The sequence below is a fragment of the Tenrec ecaudatus genome, chromosome 6, assembly GCF_050624435.1.
Source record: "Tenrec ecaudatus isolate mTenEca1 chromosome 6, mTenEca1.hap1, whole genome shotgun sequence".
In the NCBI taxonomy this organism is placed as follows: domain Eukaryota; kingdom Metazoa; phylum Chordata; class Mammalia; order Afrosoricida; family Tenrecidae; genus Tenrec; species Tenrec ecaudatus.
The window spans coordinates 18,016,808-18,039,948 of record NC_134535.1 but is presented as its reverse complement, the minus strand read 5'-3'; the positions used below and the strand labels follow the sequence as shown (position 1 = coordinate 18,039,948).

General features: G+C 46.4%; 1 protein-coding gene across 2 annotated transcripts in view; it reads right to left on the bottom strand.

Annotated features, from left to right (window-relative positions):
- Window positions 1-23,141, bottom strand: part of SYN3 (synapsin III) — a 511,043-nt gene that overhangs the window by 83,634 nt on the left and 404,268 nt on the right. For both annotated transcript variants that reach the window (XM_075552698.1, XM_075552697.1), the window contains one exon: window positions 5,408-5,470. In XM_075552698.1, the coding sequence (XP_075408813.1) occupies window positions 5,408-5,470 (63 nt within the window). The remainder of the gene's footprint in view (window positions 1-5,407; window positions 5,471-23,141) is intronic.

Here is a 23,141-nt window from a genome sequence, read left to right as displayed (position 1 = left end):
CTCCAGTTCCTCTCCTGGCAAAAGAAGCAGTTGTTCTGGGAGATTTCATCTCTACCTCCTGTTCACACTTCATATCCAGCTCTGTTCTCCACCCTCCTTTTCCCTCTATGGCTTCAGGGGCACAGGGACCCATCAAATCAGGATGGCAGCTTAGGAGTTCTTCAAACCTCAAACACTGTACAAGGAATGAGGAGCTAGAACAGAGGCGCTGAACACAATTTTAGGTGAATTAACTGATAGCCCATGGAAATTTGACCAGAAACCTCCAAACCAAGGCAACAACCCTCATGCGATGTTTGGTTGCACACACGGAGCCTTAGCAGGTACTCTTTTTTGTTCTTTCTTTCTTGCATGTCATTGCTGTAACTCCGTCTATCACACAATTAAACTTCCGACAGGTGTCTAACTTACTGAGAGCAATTACAACAATCAGCTGTGTAACTCTACCCTTGATCAGTGACATTTTTCTCCCACCAGTAGCCTCCCTTTTCCTGCTTTCTCTGATCCCATTAAACACGCATAAACATTGGTCTGCATACATTTGCTTTTCTTTCTCTTTCTTTTTTAAACGTCGAAATGAAGTCAGAATATCTTAGCCCTTTTGTGATGGGTTGTTTTTGCTCAGCATAGTGTCTTCGAGCTCCAACCATAGGATAGTGTGTATGAAGATTTTCTTTCTCCTACTACCTGAGCAATATTCCATTTTCTGTCAGTAACGTGTTTTGTCTATCCACTCATCGGTGGGTAAGAATTTAGGTGATTTCTACCTTTCGGCTTTGTGAGTAGTGCTGTGGTGAACATTGGGTACAAGACTCTTTTTTGAGTTCCTGCTTTGGGGTATATACTTAGGGGTTGAATTGCTGGATCAAATATATGCACCAACAACTAAATCCCAAAATGAAAAACTGAAGATTTTTTTAATACCAATTTCAGTATTCTAAACTTGATCAAACATGCCATCACGATGTACTGAAAAGTTACTGGTGATTGGAATACATGAGTTGGAAACAAGAAATCAGAAGTTGGAAAGCATGACTAGGGTGATAGATAAGACACCAGAAGTCATATGATAGAATTTTGCAAGACAAATGACTTCTACATTGCAAGTACTTTTTTCAACAACATAAATTATGACTGTATGCACAGATATCCCAGGATGGAATGCATAGGTATCAAATGAACTACATCTGTGGAAAGAGATATCATTTGTCAGAAAAGGCCGGGGGCCAATCATAATACAGGCTGCCCTTGCTTATAAGCAAGTTCACATTGAGCTGAAGACAATGAAAACAAATGAAAACACATTCACAAATGCCAAGGTATGACCTGAACCAAGAGACTAGACTGACACACTGAGCACCAATGACTGAAAACCAGAAGGTTGTAGGATGACATCAAGGAAATCATGTACAAAGAAAGCAAGCGATTGTTAAAAAGACAGGAAGGAAAGAAAAGATCAAAATGGATGTTACAAGAGATTCTGAGACTTGCTTTTGAACATCACAAAAATCTATCCACTGTCAGTGATCTGATTCCAACTCAGAGCCACCCTACAGGGCAACAGGGTTTCTTCGACTGTCAATCTTTACGGAAGTAGAAAGCCTCATCTTTCTCCCCCAGAGCAGCTGTTGGTTTTGAACTGCTGATCTTGTAGTGAGCAGCCAAGCTTTGAGCTATGACACCACCAGGGATCCTTGTTCTTGAGCACAGAGCAGCTGCAACAAATGAAGAAATGATGAAGTAAAGAACTGAATAGAAGATTTCAAAGTTCAGCTTGAGAACACAAAGTATTGTAATGAGATGTGCAAAGCCCTGGCATTAGAAACACAAAAGGGGGGAAGATGATCAGCACTGCTCTTTAGAGAGAAGAACTGAAGAAAAACATTCAGGACTCACGGGGGAAGATTGAAGGACGCCTATCAACAAAATGCTGAATGCCGTGGAAGTTGCCTAAAGAAGATGGAGGGAATAGACACAGTCCGAGAACATTGAAGTTCAATGTTCAGGTTTAATATGTAGCATGTGATGAAGGACTGATGGTCCTGAAGGAAGAAGTCCAAGCTTTGGCAACGAATAAGGCTCTAGGAATGGAGAGAATTACTAATTGAGATGTTTCAACCAACAGAAGCACCTCTGGAAGCACACTTTTGTCTGCGCCAAGAGATTTGGAAGATAGCTACCTGCCCAACTGATTGGAGGAGAATTCATATTTGTGTTCATTCCAAAGAAAGGTAATCCAACATAATGAGGAAATTATTGAATAATAGCATTACTTAGCACCCTGTTTGTTACCAAGACAACCCACAAAGCCTGGGCAGTCTGAATCCGTTCAATCCTGAACCAGAGGCTCCAGAGCTTCTGTTTGGTGCACACCTTCCTGTCAGCCTCTCCGCCTCGGGGGGGGGGGGGGCTGCTTACCAGCAGACTGTGTGTGTGTGTCGCTAAAGTAGGCTGGCGTTCCAAAGAGAACTCAGCGGATGGGAGCTGTCCCGGGTGGGGACTCATCCTTTCTGCTTGGACAGGGCCACCTGGCTCCCGACTGCATTAATGAAGTCATCAGGCAGCTATTAGACTGGCTTGAAAGGGTCCCATGTTGTTAATGGGTATGGGGAAAAAAAGAGATTGGGCAGATCTTGAATAATATAATTACTATCACATATAAATAAAATTTTGCTGAAGATAGTTAAAAATATCGCAACAACTTTTGCCAGAAATTGAAACCAGATTCAGAAGAGGCCATGAAGTGAGGGATCTCATTGCTGATGTCAGATGTATCTTGGCTGATAGTAGCGAACACCAGAGAGATGTTTACTTGTGTTTTCTTGATTGTGCGAAGGCATTCGACTGTGTGGATCACAACAAATGATAGCTAACAGTGCAAAGTACGTGGGATCCTAGGATACTTCATGGTGCTCACGTGTACACAGACAGAGGTACCTGTTCAAACCGAACAAGGAGATAATGAATCGTTTAAAATCAAGAAAGGTGTGCCTCAGGGCTATATCCCTCCACCGTGCTTATTCATTTGGTGTGTTGGGCAAAGAATCCAAGCAGCTGGACTCGATAAAGAAGAATGCAACATCAGGACTGGAGGAGGACTCATGAACAGCTTACAATAAGCAGATGATACAACCCATCGTGCTAAAGTGAAGGGAACCTGAAGCGCTTACTGACGAAGACCCAGGACCTCAGCCTTCATGAAAGATTACATACATCTCAACATTGAAAAAAAATGGTCACAACTGGACCAATCAGCAACATTATCATAAGTGGAGATGAGACTGAACTTGTCAGTGATTTCATTTTCCTTAGGTGAATAATCAACGCTCCCGGAAGAACGGTCAAGAAATCAAACAATGTACTGGATTGGGCAAATCTGCTGCAACAGACCTCTTTAATGTATTCAAGAGCAGAGGTGTCACTTTAAGGACTTGGGTGCTCCTGGCCCCAAATTAAAAACAAAACCTAAAAACCCACTGTGATTGAGTCAGTTCTGACAGTGCCCCCTGGCGGTGTAACAGTTACACATTGGGCTGCAATTAGGTCAGAAGTTTGAAACCACTAACAGCTCTCAGGACACAAATAGGGGCTTTCTACTCCCATAAGAGTGACAGTCTCAGAAGGACTCAGGGGCAGCTCTACCCTGTCCTCTAGGATTGCTATGAGTTAGAATCGACTTGATGGTAGTTGAGTTTGGTGTGGAGTTTCCAAGAATGTAAATCTTTACAGGAGTAGACAGTCACACCTTTCTCCCACAGAGAAAGATACGTTTGAACCAACAACCTCACGACTAGCAATCAAATGTGTCACCAAGGCTCCTAAGGATTGCTAGCTGTCACCAAAAGCTGGAAGAAGCAAGGAACCCTCTCCAAGCACCCGAGGGAATGCGGCTGTGCAGGTCCCTTGACTTTGCACAGTATGGGAACAATGGTGAGGCTGGAGCAGGACTGGGCAGTGTTTTGTGCTGTTGTGCAGAGGTTTGCTATGGGCTGGAAGGGGCTCGATGGCACCTAACAGCAACAGCAGCAATCAGAGTTTAGGTGGGAAGAGAGGCTACAAAAGACATGACAGAGTGGGGCATGATAAAGGTGCCCGGTGCAGAATTGAGACTAATGGCCGGGGCAGCTCTATGCAAAGGGAGAGTTTCTCTTTCTTAGACCCCCTGCGTTGGACCACTGTGCTGGGCTCAGGTCTCTCCAAAGGGGACAGTAGGCACTGAGTGCTATGTGTTTTTTTAAATCATTTTATTGGGGGCTCGTACAACTCTTCTCACCATCCACCCACCCATCCATCCATCCATCCATCCATCCATCCATCCATCCATCCATCCATCCATCCATCCATCCATCCAACCATTGTGTCAAGCACATTTGTTGCCATCATCATTCTCAAAACCTTTGCTTTCTACTTGAGTGCTGTATGCTCTCACTTGGTTCTGCTTGATCCAGAGGCTTGGCTGAAGGACTGTGACACCCCCCCCCCATTTCCATACTCCTCGTTTTCTTATCTAGAAGCAGGACTATAGCCCATGCAGCCCGAGTGGGGTTGAACTCCTCACCCCTGCCTACAGCAGTGAGCACTTAACAAGGCAAGGTCGATTAAGCATTTCTCATGAAATGAACTACAGAGACAGTGGAGGAGTACAGGCTATTTGTCCCTCTGGGACAGTGAGCTTAGGGACCAGGGTGGACTACCCACTACCATTTTGACTATCATATGACAAAGTCAAGTAGCAAGGAACTGAACCAAGACGTATAGAGAGACTAAGCATTGACAATATGGTCTGACCTCTTCGTTTTAGTGCTATCAATTCTCTGTAGAACTAGCCCAAACTTCCTAATTGCTTGAGTCAATGGATTATCTTCTTCTTTTTAATCCTGCATTAATTTGAATTGGCTATCTACATGTAATGAGAAGAGGCAGATCAATTAACACAATTTTGCAGGGTGTGTCACAGTAAAATCTATGATTTACTTTTACAGAAGCTAACTGATCCCAGAGGCTCCCTCCTTGGAGCCCTGGGTTTCTCCCACCTTCGAGGTGCTAGCCCTGTGGGTGACACCGGTGAGTTGCAGAAGACATGAGTCTCCAATGACAGCCACCCCTGACAATAACATCCTCACCTAGGAAACGCTCTACACCCATTTCTCTTAGCCACAATCATAGGAAACACAGGCTAGCAATCCCAGGCAGGGTTAGGCAAGTGGAAGGATAGCTGGAGAGGTGTGCCAAGCTTTGGCGAGCTCAGAGAAAGGTCACGTGGGAGAGGGAGGCGGAACTGGTTAACAGTGTTCTGGGTGGCTAGCTTAAGTTTGGGGATGTCAGGAAGATGAAGCGAGAAGGGAGCCGGAGAGTCTGGGGAAGCGGTGTGAATGCCCAATGGGAGCACACGCATTGTTTCACTTACCTTTCCCATTCCAGCATGGGCATGGCCCAGCTTGATCACCACGGGGAAGTGTGGGGCTGTGAGCTGAAAGAGATAAGAGGAATGCCCCCATTAGCATCCAAAATGATCACCCCCCAAGGCTCCCGGTTCTGCCTGTTCTACAGGAAGACACACTTAATCTGGCACTGACAAAGAAGCTCTGTCATATGACCAGACACTCAAAACGCCAGCACTTTTCTTTTGACTCTCAAAGGAAGCTCCAGCCTGTTAAAACAGTTTGCCTGGGGCATTCACCAATCTAAACAGACAGTATCATTGTTTGTGGGTTCCATGGAGTGCATTCTGACTCATAGCTGCCCTATAGGACAGAGTAGAATTTCTCCATAGGGTTTTCCAGACTGTAATCTTTCATAGGCTGTACTCTTTGGACATGTTGTCAGGAGAGACCAGTCCCCGGAGAAGGACATGATGCTTGGTAAAGTAGAGGGGCAGCAAAAGAGAGGAAGGCTCTCAAGGAGATGGACTGATATTGTGGCTGAGCAACAATGGGTTCAAGAACAGAAACAATTGTGAGGATGGTGCAGGGGCAGGCAGTGTTTCATTGTGTTGTGTATAAAGTCACGATGGGTTGGAACTGACTCACTGGCACCTGTCGTAGTTAGATGTCAACTTGATATCTAGATACCAAGATAAAACGGTAGTTTTAAGTCAATTTGAAGATGTATGAGAGTCAATCAGATTACAGCCTGATGATGCCTCCTTGAGGATATGGTCTTCTTCTTCTTCTTTTTTTTTAACATTTTATTAGGGGCTCATACAACTCTTATCACAATCCATACATATATATACATCAATTGTATAAAGCACTTCTGTACATTCTTCGCCCTAATAATTTTCACAGCATTTGCTCTCCACTTAAGCCCTTTGCATCAAGTCCTCCTTTTTCCCCTCCCTCCCTGCTCCCCCTCCTTCATGAGCCCTTGATGATTTATAAATTATTATTTTGTCATATCTTGCCCTATCTGGCGTGGTCTTCTTATAACAAGGGGAAACAGGGAATCTCCCTCATTTAAAAAAATCATTTTATTGGGGGCTTGTACAATTCTTATCACTATCCATCCATCCATCCATCCATCCATCCATTGTGTCAAGCGCATATGTGCATTTGTTGCCCTCATCATTCTCAAAACATTTGCCTTCCACTTGAGCCCTTAATATCAGCTGCTCATTTTCCCCCTTCCTCTTCACTACCCCTACCTCATGAACCAACCCTTCATAATTCATAAAGTGTTATTATTTTGTCATATGTTACGAACCTCCCTCTTTCAATGCCCCTTTGCCTTCTTGCTTGTCAGGTCTCTGACACTGACCCCGAGAGCTGCCAGTGTCTTGCTATGTTTCTGCTGACCTTGGATCCTCAAGACTCAGCACCCACCAGCTGAGTCTTTCTGCATTCTTCATCATTGGACGTGGCTGTGTGAGTCTGAAGAGAGACTTATGGCCTAGTATTGGATTTAGGGATTTGAGTGGGACTGGGCTGGGACACCTTCATAAAGAATTACTTCTTTATATAAAGCTCTTTCTTATACATAGATGAATGTCTCTGGACATGCTGCCCTTTCTGAGCACTTAATCATTGCATGAACAGGATCCCTGGAACTGGCAGCAAACCAACCCAACCCAACATGACCCAACTCAACCCAACCCAACCCAACCCAACCCAACCCAACCCAACCCAATCCAACCCAACCCAACCCAACCCAACCCAACCCAACTCAACCCAAACCTAAACCAACCCAACCAAACCCACGGTCATCAAGTTGAGTCTGACTCATAGCAACCCTATAGGACAGAGTAGAACTGCTCCTTTGGGCTTCCCAGGCTATGCATCTTTATGGGAGCAGACAGCCTAATTTTTTTCCCTGTGGAGTTGCCGGTGGATTGGAACCACTGACCTTGTAGGTAACAGCCCAATACTAGGCCACAACACCGTAGAGTAGAGCAAACCAACTGGTTTCCAAGTTTGGCGTCACCACCTGTGCAACTTTGGAGAAGTGACTATGTTGATCTGGGTCTCAGCTTCCTCGAACGTAAACTGGCACCAAACATCGCCTCCACTCTCTAGGATGGCTGGCAGCATTGAGTTTCCACATGCGAAGCACTTACATTGTAAGTGCTCCCTGAATGTCAATGTCATTGTTACTGCCTCCGGTCTTACATTATTCCCCCACTAACTCAATTCACCGCTCACCGCACTCTGCAGACCACCTCAGCAGTCATTTTATGGCTGCCCCACGGTAGGCACTGTGTTGAGCTGCTGACCCGTCCAAATTTAAACTTCATGAAAGCAGCAGCCTGGCCTGCAGGTTCCCCCTTGTGTCCCCAGCTCCTAGAACACCACCTGGTCCAAGGCAGGTGCTCCCTACTGAACCTGTGATTTAATCAGTCCTCCCAGCGGTGATTCAATCAATCCTCCCAGCAGGGCCTACAAGGCCTGCACTCTTCTCCCCGTGAGACAAATGAAGAAAGCTAGCCAGTGCCCACTGACACTTAGCCAGGAAGGGAGGAGACGGGGTTCAAAGCCAAGCCCAACATCTTCCGGCAACACCCTTCCTCCTTCATAGTTTTCACATGCTGCTTGTGATGTGTGTGCTTGCTTGCTGGGTGTCTATTTTGAGTTACATAAGGACAAAGGCTGTTTCTTGTCATGATTTCGTGATAATGTGACTCCTTTACACTTAGATTCTTGCCCCTGCCTTCAAAGAAAGGAAGAAGCAGAAACTCACTGCTCTTGAGTTCATGCTGATCCACAGTGACCCCCGAGGGCAGAAGAGAACTGCCCCACAGGGTGCCCAAGGTTGTCAGTCTGTTAGGAAATGGACAGCTGCATCTTTCTCTGGGTTTGCCCTGCTGACCTTTGGCTGGAAGCCCATCATTTAACCCATGATGCCAACAGGGCTCGCTGGGTTCCACCCCCACGCCATCCAGTATGAATCACTTCCCTTTCTTTATACTCTGCCCAATTGTTGGTTTGGTCGGGTCTTGAGTTTCCTGCCTGTCCTGCACTGTCCTCTGACCATGCTGTCTGTCCTCTCACACTCGGGCCCTGTGAAAGTAGGACTCCAGCTATTCCACTCGGTGCCCAGCACTGTGGGTGACGTGTAGTGTTTCCTGCATGAATGTCTGCCAGTCTATAAATCTCATTTTATTTTTACCCCACAAAAGCCCCACAAGGCAAGCAGGAAATGTATTCTGATTGTCATCTGCAAACAAGAACATTGAGACTCAGATCAGCTTTTAGGAAAAGATAGAGCTGAACCTTGAACTTGGACCTGCCAAACTCCAAGATTGATGTGATATATTTACTTGAAAAATGTTCCCCAAGGTCGAGTTCAAGGGTGGCCTGCAGCAGAAGCTGAATATATCTTTTCCTCCTGATTTCAGGCTAAATTTCAATATACCCTGGTATCTAGCATGAACAAATCCATCTTCAAAAACAAAGCAATACTTGATTATTATTCAAAAAACAAGAAGTGCTCTCTGTAACAAGCTTGGAAAATAGAATAAAGTATTGAGAACAAATAAAGGAGTAAAGGAGACAATGAAAGCTAGTTTTGGTTATATACTCTGCTGGTATTTAAAATATATTTAAAAATTTCTCTCTATTTTTAAAGTTTGTTCTCTTTTTACATAATTGGGAGTAGAATGCTCATCCAATTTCACTTCTTGTGCCTTTCTATGGACTACTGTTTGATGAGAATGCTCCGAATAGTTGTTATTTGCTAGCTTGATAATTATGGAGTATTTAAAATATGAAGAAAAAAACCCACCCAACTTAAAGAACAGTGCTGTGGACCTCACTTAAGAAATAAAACACTACTCAAACTGTTGGAGAGTGATGTGACTGTGTAAGACTGAGACACACCGAAGGTGGAGGACAGCTGTCTGCCTCCAGTGGTGGAACAAGGAAAGAGCAGAACAAGGCAACATGGCGGTCAAGACTAGTGTGGCATGGGAAGTCTCCATAGTCATGGGCAGTCTACCTAGGAAAGGAGGGCTCTAAGAAGGGCTCAGGGATGAGTGGACGGTGAGTGGTGGAGGGAAGGCAAAGCATTTTCAAGGGGTGAACAGTGATGAGTACTGTGAGCTTCCCAGAGCGCTTGGTTAGATTCTTCATGTGCCCCAGTGAATAAAGATGCATAAGAAGACTTACTTTGTGACATCTAATCTGATTTTTATCAGCAATAAAGCTGCCTGCTGGTCTCCACACAATGCAAATGGTAACATGCTGGGCTGCTAACCTCAAGGTTGAATGCTTGAGTCCACCCAGAGGAATAACTTAATTATCAGAAATCACGAGACTGGAACTGTATGTGGTCCAGAGTCAATCTAGAAAAATCTCAGATGTGCTAAGTAAGAGTATAAAGAAAAGATTTTGAAAGCTTGTTGAAAGCAACAGATTTTATTAGGATGGAGGGAAATATTTCCCCTGGCCAACTTGACTTTGACTTGTTGAAATCAGCATTCTTTCTAGACTCATATGTGGGCTGGCAAGATTTTGATCTGGGATTGGGGAGATGGAAGAGGCCGTTTGGGGCCAGATTCTCAATGGCCTTCAAAGCCAAAGGAGGAGTTTAATTTGCTCAGATGGGCTGTGGGAAAGTAGGAGAGTTCTGGAACAAGACAGTCAGTTGTCAGCCATGGACAGAATGGATTGTCCTGGGAGAGGCAGAAGGGGCGGAGATCCATTTGGAATTGATGACATCACACAATAGTTGCCTTTGGTTGTGCCTGGGCTGGGCTGCGCTAGTGGAGAGGGTGTAGACATCTCCAAAAGTTACTAATTTCTTTTTTTTCTTTGAAAGTGACACTTCTTCATGGAAAGAATGGTGTTAAAATAACTATAGATGTTTAAGATAAGAATCAAACCCATCATCTAAACAAAGCAGTGTCTATATGAAAAATAATATTTGGAAATATTTCTGATTTACAGAGGTATGGTAAAACAGAAGAGTTTCCATGTGCTCTTTATCCAGTGGTGAGATTAAATAATTTCACAACTGGCTCGCTGCCGTAATGACCGTTTTTTTTTTTTTGTACCACAGTTGTTTTGTTTTAATTGGTGACTTGCATAACTCTTTTAATTTTAAATCATTTTATTGGGGGCTCGTACAACTTAACTCTTATCACAATCCATCCATCTATCCATCGTGTCAAGCACATTTGTACATTTGTTGCCATCACCATTTTCATCTTTCTTCCACAGAGTAGCTGGTGGTTTTGAACTGCTGACCTTGTGGTTAGCAGCCCAATGAGTAACCACTAGGCCACCAGGGCTCCTTCCATCACCATTTTCAAAACATTTTCTTTCTACTTGTGACATATCAAAAGGTAGTTTATTAGTTCATACAGTTAATACTTAAATATGAAAAATAAAAGGAATACTTAAAACTAAAATATGTTATAATAAAATTTTAAATATTAATGAAAATGATTAATAACTGAAAAGAACCCATACTAATATTTAAGATATATCCATATTGCTTCTCGGTGGGTGTCCTCACTTTTATTACAAGCACAGTTCCATCTAATTTTTTATACCTATGTTTGGAAAGAACATGATCATGGGTTCTTTGAATATGCTCTTGTGCAGATGAAAATTTTTTAAAAAGTTAAGGAATGTAAGGTTGTGATTTCCACACCGACTGGCTGCCCCGCCACCTGCCTTCGAGAGAACCCAGATGACAAGTGCCATTTCAACAGCGGCTTCACTGGACTCCCCAAAAAATTAGGTGTGGGTTCCGCTCCGCTTTGAAACAGTTGAATCTCACCACCGCCTTTACTCATATTCTCCAAAATGTAAACATTCTCCCCCATGTTCTTGTTTCAACATCCCCTTTCTCCATAGCTGTTGTTAGATGCCATCACGTTGATTCAACGCATACAGCCCCTGTACACAGAACAACCCACTGCCCGGTGAGGCACCAGGCCCACCACCGTGGCTAGGGTTGAGCCCATTGCCGCAGCCACTGTGTCCGTCCATCTCACGGAGGGTCTTCCTCTTTTTGGAAGATCCTCACTTTATCCAGCAAGACTTGTCCCTCCAGATAACCTGTGAACTTTAAGTCTCACCATGATGAATTCCAAGGAGCATTCTGGCTATCCTTCCCCCGAGACAAATTTGTGTGATGTTCCGGCAGCCCACTGTATAGTCAATATTCTTCGCCAGCTCCACAATGCAAAGGCATCACTTGCTCTTTGGTCTTCCTTGTCCACTGTCCAGTGCCTGGATGCCTGTGAGGCGACTGAAAAGACCACAGCTTGGGCCAGGGGCACCTTAGTCCTCAAAGTGGCCTCTTTGCTCTCAACACTTTAAAGAGGTCTTTTGTGCCACCTCTTTTTTAGGGTGTTCCTGTTTTTCGCCGCCTCTCTGCTTTGCCAAGTCCAATGTCCTTTTCCGGGGACTTCTCTCTCCTGATAGCATGTCCAAAGTAGGTGAAATGAAGTCTCACCATCTGAATGCTTCTAAGGAGCATTCTGGTTGTATTTCTTTCGAGACAGAGTTGTTTGTTATTTTGGCAGCCCAGGGTACTTTCAATTTTCTTTGCCAGCACCGCCATTCAAGTGCATAGTCGTTGTTGGTCTTTCTTATTCAAGTCCAACTTGCAGATGCATAGGAGGTGACGGAAAATACCATGGCTTGGGTCAGGCACATGTTAATCCTCAAAGTAATATCCTTGTGTATTAGTCTTGGTACATTAGAGAACCAAATCCACAGAAACTCTGGTCCCACCATCAGAAAGCAAGAGACCCAAGAACTTGAAAGGGGAGGCTCACCAAGCCATTTATCTCTCCACCCTTCAATTAATTCCACATGAGTTTATTAGCCAGGTTGGCACAATAAGCTAACTACCTGACCTTGCTTTTCAGCACCGTGCTTTCCAGCACTACCTCACCTTGCTTTTCAGCACCTTGCTTTTCAGCACTGGAGCCTTGTGCAGCAGATCTAATGCAGTGTGTCGTGTAATCTGTGCACTGTGCTTCCTGAGTGTTGTTTGTGGATCTAAGCAAGACGAAATCCTGACAACTTCAATCTTTTACTAGAGAGAATTGTTCTTTTCTTTACACTGGGTTCTAAGTCACACTGATGGATGTCATCATTGCAAAATCGGATCATGTAATAATCTCTTGGGTCATTCTACCAGCAAAGCCATACTTTCCAACTACCAATCTTTCTCCTTTGTTTTCAACTTGGTGGGACAGTCCCGATTTTTAACAATTCTTCCCGTGTCCCACGGTGTTTTTAAAAAGTCCCGATTTTTGGAAAAAATGCACAAAAAGCTAGGGTATATGGTTTTCGGCTACCATGTGGCTATTTTGCCAGGATGTGAATTTTATCAATGATGTTCTGCTGGTGTCCCGCTTTACCACTGTTAAAATCTGGTCACCTTTGCCATGCCAGTCACCAGTAGTTACCAGTGCATCTCGATTGCCTGTTTGATCCGTTCCAGACTACAGAAAACTCTTCAGTTTCTTCATCCGCCATCCCACCATGGCTTTAAAGTGATGTCAATTATATTTATACGAGGGTGGGGGCTTCAAAAAGTGTGTGGAAAATTAGAATGAAATTATAATGCAATTTTTTCATGAACTTGTAAACGTTCCCTTGTGTGTGTATAAATTTGTATAGATTGTGTAGCTAATCCAAAATCAGCATCTGCAAGAGTCCTATGACTTGATAAGGCTGTTTGGCACAGTGGTTTAACCATGACAACTGACTGAAAAGTTGCTAGTTTGAATCTATCCGGCTGCTGCCTCAGTGTAATCCCTGGAGATCTGTTCCCAGATAGATGACAGCTAAGAACCCCCCTTGGGAGAAGTTCTATTTTTATCACACGGGGTCGCTAGGAATCAAAACGACTCGACAGCACCCAACAACATCATAGGTTAGATAAAAGCAGTGTCTATTTTTGCAGTAGTCATGTAGAATTATTTTCTCATTCTCTCTTCTCACTGAACATTATATCATACACGCTTTTCTATTTTGCACCGCCCCCCGCCACCCACACCCCCATACACACACTTCCATTCTTACTCCACTGTCATTTCCCCAGTCCAGATCACCAGTCCCACCTGCTTAGTGCCTCTGCTGGATCCCACCCACCTCCAGTAGCTCCCCAAGCTCCACCTCAGCAAACATGTGCGCATGCACGCCATGGAGCCCCTGGGTGGCCCACACAGCCAAGCGCTCGACTACTAGACCAAAGGTTGGGGATTCAAACCCACCGAGAGGCCTGGCATTGTGCTTCTGGAGAGTCACAGCCTTGAACATTGGATGGCTGAGCTGTGGAATGACATGATGTATGCATTGCCTCCCAATCAAATGACAACAACAACAACAACAACAACACCAAAACTCTACGCGGAGCAAGCCGTTCTCCTCTGCGTACGCGGGGACACCATGAGTTGGAATCAACTGCAGGGACAGCACCAGACATGCCCTAAACATCCACGGTTTCTGTTGATGTTCGTTTGGGGCAAAGCTGGCTCTTTGCATTTAGTATCACACTATGCACACCCCGCTCCCTGTGTCCAAGGATTAATGCCTGACCCAACTGCTTCATCCGTGGCGGACTCTTCCAAACCATGCATGGGTTTCACTTCTTTCTCTATGTTCCTATACACGAACATGCGGGTTACTCTCCTGCCCTCTCTCTTTGCTCGAGACAAGATTTCCTACCATCTTTACAAAGACGCAGACGTCCTCATTTGGTGCACGGAGGTCAGACCAACGGTGTTTCGAGGGGGAGAAGGAGGCAGCTGAGAAGATGGTCTGAGGGACTTTCAAAGCCAAATGCTAACCCTCAAGAACTACAAGTGGGCGCCAGCCTCAGGATCCCCACCCTGGGCGATGCGAGCCTCTTGTGCTCCAGGCACAAAGGACCTACATCAACTGGGTGTCTTGTGGGGCCAGGAGTGGAACTGCTATTGTTCATTGCTACTGTTCGTGGTGACTCCTGGGGACCCCAGCCAGACGGAGCAGAACTGTTCCCAAGGGTTCATAAGGCTGTGACCTTGACACGGAAGCAGATCTCTAGGCACCTCGAGGTGGGTCTGAACCTCCAGCCCCTTGCCACTCAGGGATTCCTCGGAGCTGCAGTGGTTTCCTCGCCCACGCGATCAATAAGAAGACACAGGAAGTGATCCGTCCAAGGCCGGACAGTGAAGCGTTGGTGGAGTTGATGTACCGCAGCTCACTCACATCTTCCCTCTCCCTGTCCTTTCCCTTCCCCGAGCTCTGCCAACTGCATTTCAGAGACCATTTCCATTTCATTTACAGCATGTCAGCCCCTCCCGAACACAGACAGGTCACAGAGGACAAACAACATCTTGTGGGCTATTTTCTCCCTTCCCTTCACAACAATAGTTTTATCTAGTTCCCCTAGGGAAGTGAGGCCTGCGCTAGTCTCTCACGGCTCCCTGTCCCTGCCGACAAGGCCCCCGGCGCTCCAAAGTTCAGCCCTACCCAATGGCACAAGAGCCCTGACATCCGGGCACAGATCAATTTTTAAACCAGAGATTCCCCACCCTGATAAGGGCCCTATTCAGAAGTATCCCCAAGAAGCCAAAAGAAGTGGGGGGCGGTCCAGAACTCCTACTATTGGGCCATGCTCTGGGGTAGATTGGAGCCAGAGGGGTCTGGTGGCGAGCCCCAGGGGAGGGGGCGACTCCCGCTGTCTTCTTGACTCAGAGGTGCTTTAAATGAGTGTGGTGTCTGCTCCTGGCAGTGATGAGGAAGCAAGGGCTGGAAAGCATCTGGAGGAAGAAGGTTTAGGGCTGACCAAGTCTAGGAAGCCTTTCAGGAAGAGCTGGGCAGCTCGCTGGTCTGTCAGCTCTGTGCGTGGATCGTGCGCCCCGAAGCTGCAGGACTTGGCCCATACTGCTTCCTTCCCTGGAAGGATTTTCCAAGCCCTTCCCATGGTTCAAGGCTCAGTTGATGTGCCCCGTCCCCACAGAACCCTCCCCTCATTTTCTGCTCGCTTTTCTCACCCCATCTGCAACTTCCCTTTTGTGAGCTCTCCAGCCTTTGAGCCTCTCGTTTTACTTGTTGACTCTCCCATCTCCCTGTTCCACCGTTGGTGCTCGGAGCGCAGGGACCTTTGCTGGTCTTGCTGATCCACAGAGGATGCTCTGCATGTTGCACGGGGGTGAGGTGGGCCTTAGCGTAACCCTCTCAAGAGGCCAGGTGCAGAGACAGAGTCAGAAAGAGTTGGGGGGACTGGTGCTGATCAGCTTGGTTTGAGTAGATGGTTCGTTGAGGAAGCAGTCGACATAATAACGGGCATCATGGGTAGTGAAAAATGTATTGGCCGGGGATGGGGAGGTGGGGGGATGGGCACCTTTCATGACTGAAGGTAGGAGTTTGGAGTGTATTCCACAGGCAAGCCACTGAGCGTTTTTGATGGACAGAGGGTGGACGCACATAAAGCAGATTTTAGAAAGAACTTTCTGGAGGTTGTACAAGCCCTTGGGTTTTTGCTTTGCGTTTGTTGGTTGGTTGGCTTGTTTGAGCACTTACTGCGGGCAAGACCTGTGCGACGTTGTTGATGTTGGGTGGCATGGAGTCAGTGCTGCCTCGTAGCGGCCCGACGCACAGCAGAAGGAAACACCGCCCTGTCCTGTGCCATCCTCATGTCTTACGTTTGAGCCCCTCGTTGCTCCCTGTGTCAATCCATCTTGTTCCCACAATCTCCCAAGAAGCCAAAAGTAGAGGTGTTTGCATAGATTGCCTCATTTACATATATTGCCTTTTTACATAGGCTGCCTCACTTAATCTACCAATCATTTTTTCTGAGGTAAACCAAAACAACAATAACAACAACAAACCCACTGCCATCAAGTAGATTCTGACTCATCTCAGGCTTATAGAGAGGTTCTGAGACTGTACACCTTTATGGGAACAGAGAGCGTCCTTCATCTTTCTCCTGAGGAATGGCTGGTGGGTTTGAACTGCTGACCTTGTGCCAGCAGTCCAACATTGAACCCAAAGCACCAAACTCAAAACTCACTGCCATAGAGCAGATTCTGATTCATGACAACCCTACAGGACAGGGTCGAATTGCCTCTGTGGGTTTCCGAGACGGTAACTTTATGGGAATAGAAAGCCTCATCTTTCTCCCAAGGAGTGGCTGGTAGTCTCAAACAGCTGAACAGCATTCTTATATTTCTGAGGTAGCTCTTGTTATTATCCCCATTTAATATAGGAGGACATGAAGGCTAACAGAGGTGAAATAGCTTGCCTAAGATCACTCATCTAGAGCTTTGGCCCACAGCCCCATGCCGCTTTCTTCCACATGGAAAGGTAGTCAGTCCCTCTGGATAATCATGCTACCAGTCACCGGACCCTGTGCTTCACAAATGCCCAGAGCCGTGGGTGCTCACACACTTGATGGCATTGGAGTAGGATGGGGGAGACAAGTTAGGGCAAGACTGATGGGTGATGGGACAGCTTGAGCTTTGAAGCTGGGCAAACTGGGATTCCCATCTCAGCTTCAGTGCTGTGGTCATTAGGGATTCAGTCAACTAGACACTGCAGGTGATGGACGGAGTCAAACCTGTCAATCAAGTCACAGCCCGGTGGCACTTCTTGAAGCCATACACCTTTTGAACAAGATAAAAACAAACAGAGATGATCTCTTTCTGTATGTGAGTTCACCTTCCTGCGTGCTGGGACTCTGCTGCTGACCCTGAGCCCTGCCATGTCTCCATCAACCTTGGATCCATGTGACACTGCACCCCCTGGCCTGCGATCCTCCTGTTTGCCACTTCACCTGTGGGAATCAGCTAGTTGACTCTGAAGAGGGCCTGGTTATCCACATCCATCTCTAACCTATTTTCCTGGGCTCTGACTCAGGTGACTCCATGTGTCACAGAATAGAATTGCTCCAAAGGGCTTTCTTGGCCAGAAGTTTTAGAGAAGCAGACTGCATAGCAGGTCCTTTTTTTTGTCACGGTGCTGCCGGGTGGGTTAGAACTACCAAGCTTTAGGTTAGTAGTCAACAGTGCCCCCCAGGGACCTGAACTATTTATCTGTCTGCCTATCCATCTGTCTGTCTACCCACTTATCTGCCCATCCATCCATCCATCCATCCATCCATCCATCCATCCATCCATCCATCCATCCACTCATCTACCCCTCAATCATCTATAGCTTTGCCCCTGGCTCTCTGGTCCCTTTAACTGCATACTTATCCTGCAACACAAGGTTGACTTTAGATCACAGAAAAAAGTTACAGGAAATCAAGAAGTATGCACCTCACTCAAGGACATTGCACCCTCTTCTGGGAAAGAGTCGGTGCCTCTTCAGGCTGGCTCAGGGTAGGATGCCACCGGATGCTGTTTTCTCCCCATTTACAGCCATGATCTCCGGCCAAGGTGACAACGGTGGGCAGGGGATATCAAAAACTAACCCACAGGATTCGGAAGCCCAACACCCAGGCCATGAACAGAGAGCACAATGAAGCCTTTGACAGAAATGGGGCAGCCTGGGGACAGGACTTGCTATAAGCATTTAAAAAGGCTCACTCGGGAGAAACAGACATACTCCATCAGCTGCTTAACAAGCCTCCCCTCGGCCTACGGTGTCTGACAGGCTCTCCTTGGAATTTTAAGCACTGACTTATAAAGACTCTCATGAGCTGGTTGACATTGGGTCCTGTCGGGGCCGGTGAGAAACGGGGGAAGAACAAGGTGACCTCTGAAAGTCTTTTCCGACCCTTAAATGTCGTGATAAATCTTCAAGATATCACCTAAGAGAACAGGCTTATTGGCGGGACACGGTCCCTAGTCACCCTTCAGATTGGTAGCGGAACTCACCTCCACGTTAGAAGAATCAACCACTTCTGTTCGCAAGGACAGCTTTACCCGAGGACAAAGTGCAGAGGGCTTGGAAAGAAGAGGCTTGGAAACAGGAAGCACACGGAGGACGCCGATAAGCGGAGGGAACGGCAAGGGATGCGCTGAGTCAGATTGTGCCGGAATTGTTGGCTGTCAACCTGTGATCTGCTTGGTAAATCATCACTTAATTTGCAATAGCTGGGTCTCTAAAAGATCCCCCAGTTGACTGAAACACGGAGAGACAGCAGGCCGGCTCTGCGTCTCCAGGGATTGGCCCAATGATGGGGTCCTCATCCAGTCAACTCCTATCCATGAGTCAGCGCACACTTTCCAAGGCCCAAGAAGTTGGCTGTGACCTGCCTGCCTGTGTCACAGCCTGCTCACCTCTGCCATTTCAGTTGCTTATTTTTCAACAATCGTGTTACTGATCTAAAATTCACATATCAGATACATCCATCGTTCAGTTGTGTTTAAAAAGAGTTGTTTACACATCGTCACAAGCAGTTCTTGTGCTGCCTCCACATTCATTGTTTACTCCCCAAGTCCTCTCACCTTCCCCACGCCCCGACAAACCAGGGCATCCGTCTTGTCTCTGTGCAGCCCTTGCGCCAGTTTAGAATGGTCCAGGAGATTGCTTCGTGAAGGCCCGTCTGCCTCACAGAGCAGTGTGTGTGCCACGCACACGTCTTAGTGCCTGCATGCTCAACTTTGAACTTCCCGGCCTGTCCTGGACCACGGGTCGGTCAGTCTCCTCTCCTTTCTCCGTGTCCTGATCTCAGTCGATGGCCTCACCCGGGGCTGAAGAGAGTCTAGATACCATCTGCTACATCGCCCATCTTTATTCATTTGAACACTATACTGTGCTTCGGGTGAAGGTTGATGGAACGAATACATTCCCGTGTAATCATTTCTACACAAGTGATTCAGGGACTGTGATGTATCAGTACTTGGTCCATCTCCACGCCAGTTTCCCGTTTCTGTTTGCTTGGTTTTCCTGCCTTTTCATCTCTGCTTTTGGGACAGTGTTGCCCATTGGGCCATCTCTCCTGGGTTGTTTTAACAAACCCATTTCCCCCGGGCGTTAGTGTTCATCTTAGAGACTTGGAGACGCGTGTCTCTGTCAGACCAGTAGGTCTGGTCTTTTCATGGTGAACTTGAATTCCGTTCTAGTTTTTCTCTCCCGACCCTGCCCAGATCCCTCTGGTGTGGTCCCAATCAGAGTGGTCAGTGATGGTGGCTGGGCATCATCTAGTTCTTCTGGTCTCAGGGGAGTGGAAGCTGTGGCCCATTCTTGGACCTGCCTTAGACACAGCCAGCCTGATGGGCGGAGCTTCATTGGTGTTGGCTGATGGAGGCCTGTGGGGACATGGCTCTCTGTCCTCAGCATCCCATCTCAGAACTAGCTACATTGCTGCCTCCATCCCCGCGCCCCCCCCCCGACCCCCAGTGTGTCTTGGAAAAACACTGGAAGCATATTTAGAAAAATGATTCTAAACCTGCCCAACCAAAACCAAAACATTCCTTTCTCTTACAGTTCCTGTTTCCCTGAGAAACGGAATAGTCAAAAATAAACACACTGATAGTACGGCAATATTTGTCTGCAAATACGCCTTTCTTGTTCTGGCCTGTGGGTGTTTACAGAGTGGAGCTGGCGCTGGAGGTCAGCCGGACAAGCTCAGGCTCACCGGCCCATGTCAGGCAACATCCCCAGCAGGACCCTGAGGAGCTCTGGGTGATCCTAAGTGCCCACGACCACCTTAAATCCCATTAACACGAGTGGATCCAGCCTTATTGACTTTTACTTAATTTTCGGTCCTGTCATTCATCTCCACCTCATCGTTAAGGTGAGAACAGGGCCCTTTCCAGATAGTTCCTAAGATGTGGACTTCCTTTCTTTTCTTAGTTTTGTCAGCCAAGAGCTAAATGAGAATTGCTTCAGAAGCCCCGTGTGTTTCTGGTGGTGATCAATAAACCCCAAATCAATCAAACAAACACACTAAAGTAAACACAATACTATCGAGGTTTGTGAGACCCACAGTGTCCCGATAGGATCAGGTCGAAATGTCCCTGTGAGTTTCGGAGGACGTACATTTTCACAGGAGTAGAAAGCCCTGTCTTTCTCCCACAGAAGTGGGATTTGAACTGTGGACCTCACAGTCAACAGCCCGACAGGTAACCACTACTCCACCAGAGGGCAGCGGTCACACGTCCAATTTGCTGTTACTTGGGTTCCGATGTGTGGAGACTACATGGGTTGCAGAGCGGTTTCTCCTGAGCTGCTTGGGGTGAGTTCCAACTGCCCACCTTTTGCTCAGCAGCTGAGCACCCTGTGCCATCCAGGGAAGCGAGCCCATGTAGAATGTTTTCTAATTAAAGTGCAGGTGGATGCATGCCCGTTTTTGCTTCAAGGTCCTCTTACTGAGATCGTGCGCAACAAGAACTGCATGCCAGGACAAAGGGAGAGGCATCATTTCCCCTGGCTCAGGACACCTCTACTCGCGGAGCATCAGGACAAGGGGCAGAAAGACTGGCAGCTTCTGAAGACAGACTAATGGGGGGTTACATACTGCGAATGTCATGTTTCACCAGAGCAGTCTGCGGCAAATATCTTAGCCTCTTGAATTCAGTTATTTTATCTGCAAGAGGGGCTGAGTATTTTGGCCACTGAGGTGATAGTGAAGAGTGGAATTTTTATGTAAAATGTATTCCACGTTCTATGGGTTCTAGTCAGAATGAAAAAAAAGATATTAAGCTAGCATTCATTTAAGATCAGTCTAGGAAAGCTCAAATTGCCACCAGGCACAGTTGTGCACATGTAAAAAAATGTCCTTTTTGTACTAGTTTAAGCACCTGCTTTGAAGTTACTTTAAACATGATCATGAAACTGACCATGGGTTGATCTGATACTCTTTTATATAGAAAATGACTTTGTTTCATTTCCTTTATTTGGAGATGTGATCCACTCTGAAGGCTGTCGTCTTTGATCTTCATCAGCAAGTGCTTCAAGGTCTCTTCACCTTTCGCAAGCAAGGTTGTGCATACCTGGCTGGTTGCTAGTCTCCATCCAATCCTAAAGCCATGCTCTCTGCCTAGTCCCAGTCTTGGATGATTTGCTCAGCAGACAGATGACAGCAAACCAGAATCCTTACAACCAATAAGCAACAACATGAGAAACAGAAAACATTTGAGTTGTTAGAGCTTCATGCTACTTGGATCCCTAATCATTGGCCCGGAAGGTGGTCACAAAGTTCGACAAGGTATTGGGTTGGGCAAAGGATCTCTTTCAAGTGCCCCAAATCCAAAGTGTCCCCTTGAGGACTAAGGTGGCCTTGACTCAATCATCTGGGTGCTTTTCAAAGGCTTCATGTATCTGGAAAGTGGACAGTGAACAAGGAAGACCGAAGAAGAGCCGATGCTTGGAATTGTGGTGTTGATGAAGAATGTGGAATATTCCACGCACTGCCCAAAGAAGGAACAACCCAGTCTCAGCGGAAGTACGGCTGGAGGGCTTCTTAGAAGCCAGGATGAGTCTTGCTTACTTTTAATACGTTATTAGGAAGGGCTGGTTCTGGAGAAAGACATCCTGCTGGGTGAAGGAGCAGGTCAGCGGCAAAGAAGAGCCCTCTCAATGAGATGGATCGACCCAGTGGGCTCCAACACAGGGCGGGACGTGTTAGAATGGTGCGTTACCGGGCAACACTACATTCATGTACATGTCTGGTTGGGATGAGCTGGAAGTGACTCTGTGGCTCCCAACGACAGCAGCAACAACATTTATTTTCCTACCAGAAATCTACACAAACTCTGAAGACCACCATCTCTTGTGTTCCCTAGTTCTGACTTATGACAACCCCACACACAATGGAACAAATCATCGTCTGGTCCCGCACCATCTTCACGATCATGGACAGCCAAGCTCATTGTTGTGATGCTGTGTAGTTTTAGTGCCTTCCAATCTAGGGGCGGGGCTCATCTTCCAGCATCACACAATATTCTGTTGCTAGGCACCATGTTTTCACTGGCAAGTTTTAAGCAGCAGACCACCAGACCATTCTTTCTAGTCTGTCTTAGTCTGGAGGTTCTACTGAAACCGCCCACCCTGGGAGACTCTGCTGTTATTATTGGAAATACCAGTGGCACAGTGTTCCTGCATCGTAGCAACATGCATTCCATCTGTATGAACTGGCAGATTGGTCATGGGGGTTGATTTGTTACAGGCCACCAGAGGCTGCTATGTAGAAGAATTTGACCAAACTTTACACCCTTCTGAGTCACAGAGCGTAGATGGCAAGTCTTTGGCAGTATGACTCAGACTGAGACACAGGAGGCTTTCAGAGGCAACAAGTGATCCAAAAATCAGTGGGGAGGAGGGTGTAGGAGGCCTGGTAGGGCTTGATCAAGGGCAGTGTCACTGAGAGGAATTACTGAAACCCAAATGAAGGCTGAGCATGATAGTGGGACAAGAGGAAAGTAAAAGGAAATAGAGGAAAGAACTAGGAGGCAAATGTCATTTTAGAAGTCTAAATACAGGCATGTAAATATATTTATAAATGATGATGGGGAAATAGATCTATGTGCATATATGTATAAGTTCAGTGTATAAGGTGGACATTAGGCCTCCACTCAAGTACTCCCTCAATGCAAGAATACTTTGTTCTATTAAACTGGAATTCCATGATGCTCACCTTCCCAACACAATCACTGAAGACAAAGTGGGTGCATAAGCAAATGTGGTGAACAAAACTGATGGTGCCTGCCTATCAAAAGATAAAGTGTCTGGGGGGTCTTAAAGGCTTGAAGGTAAACAAGCAGCCATCCAGCTCAGAAGCAACAAAGCCCACGTGGGCACATCAGCCTG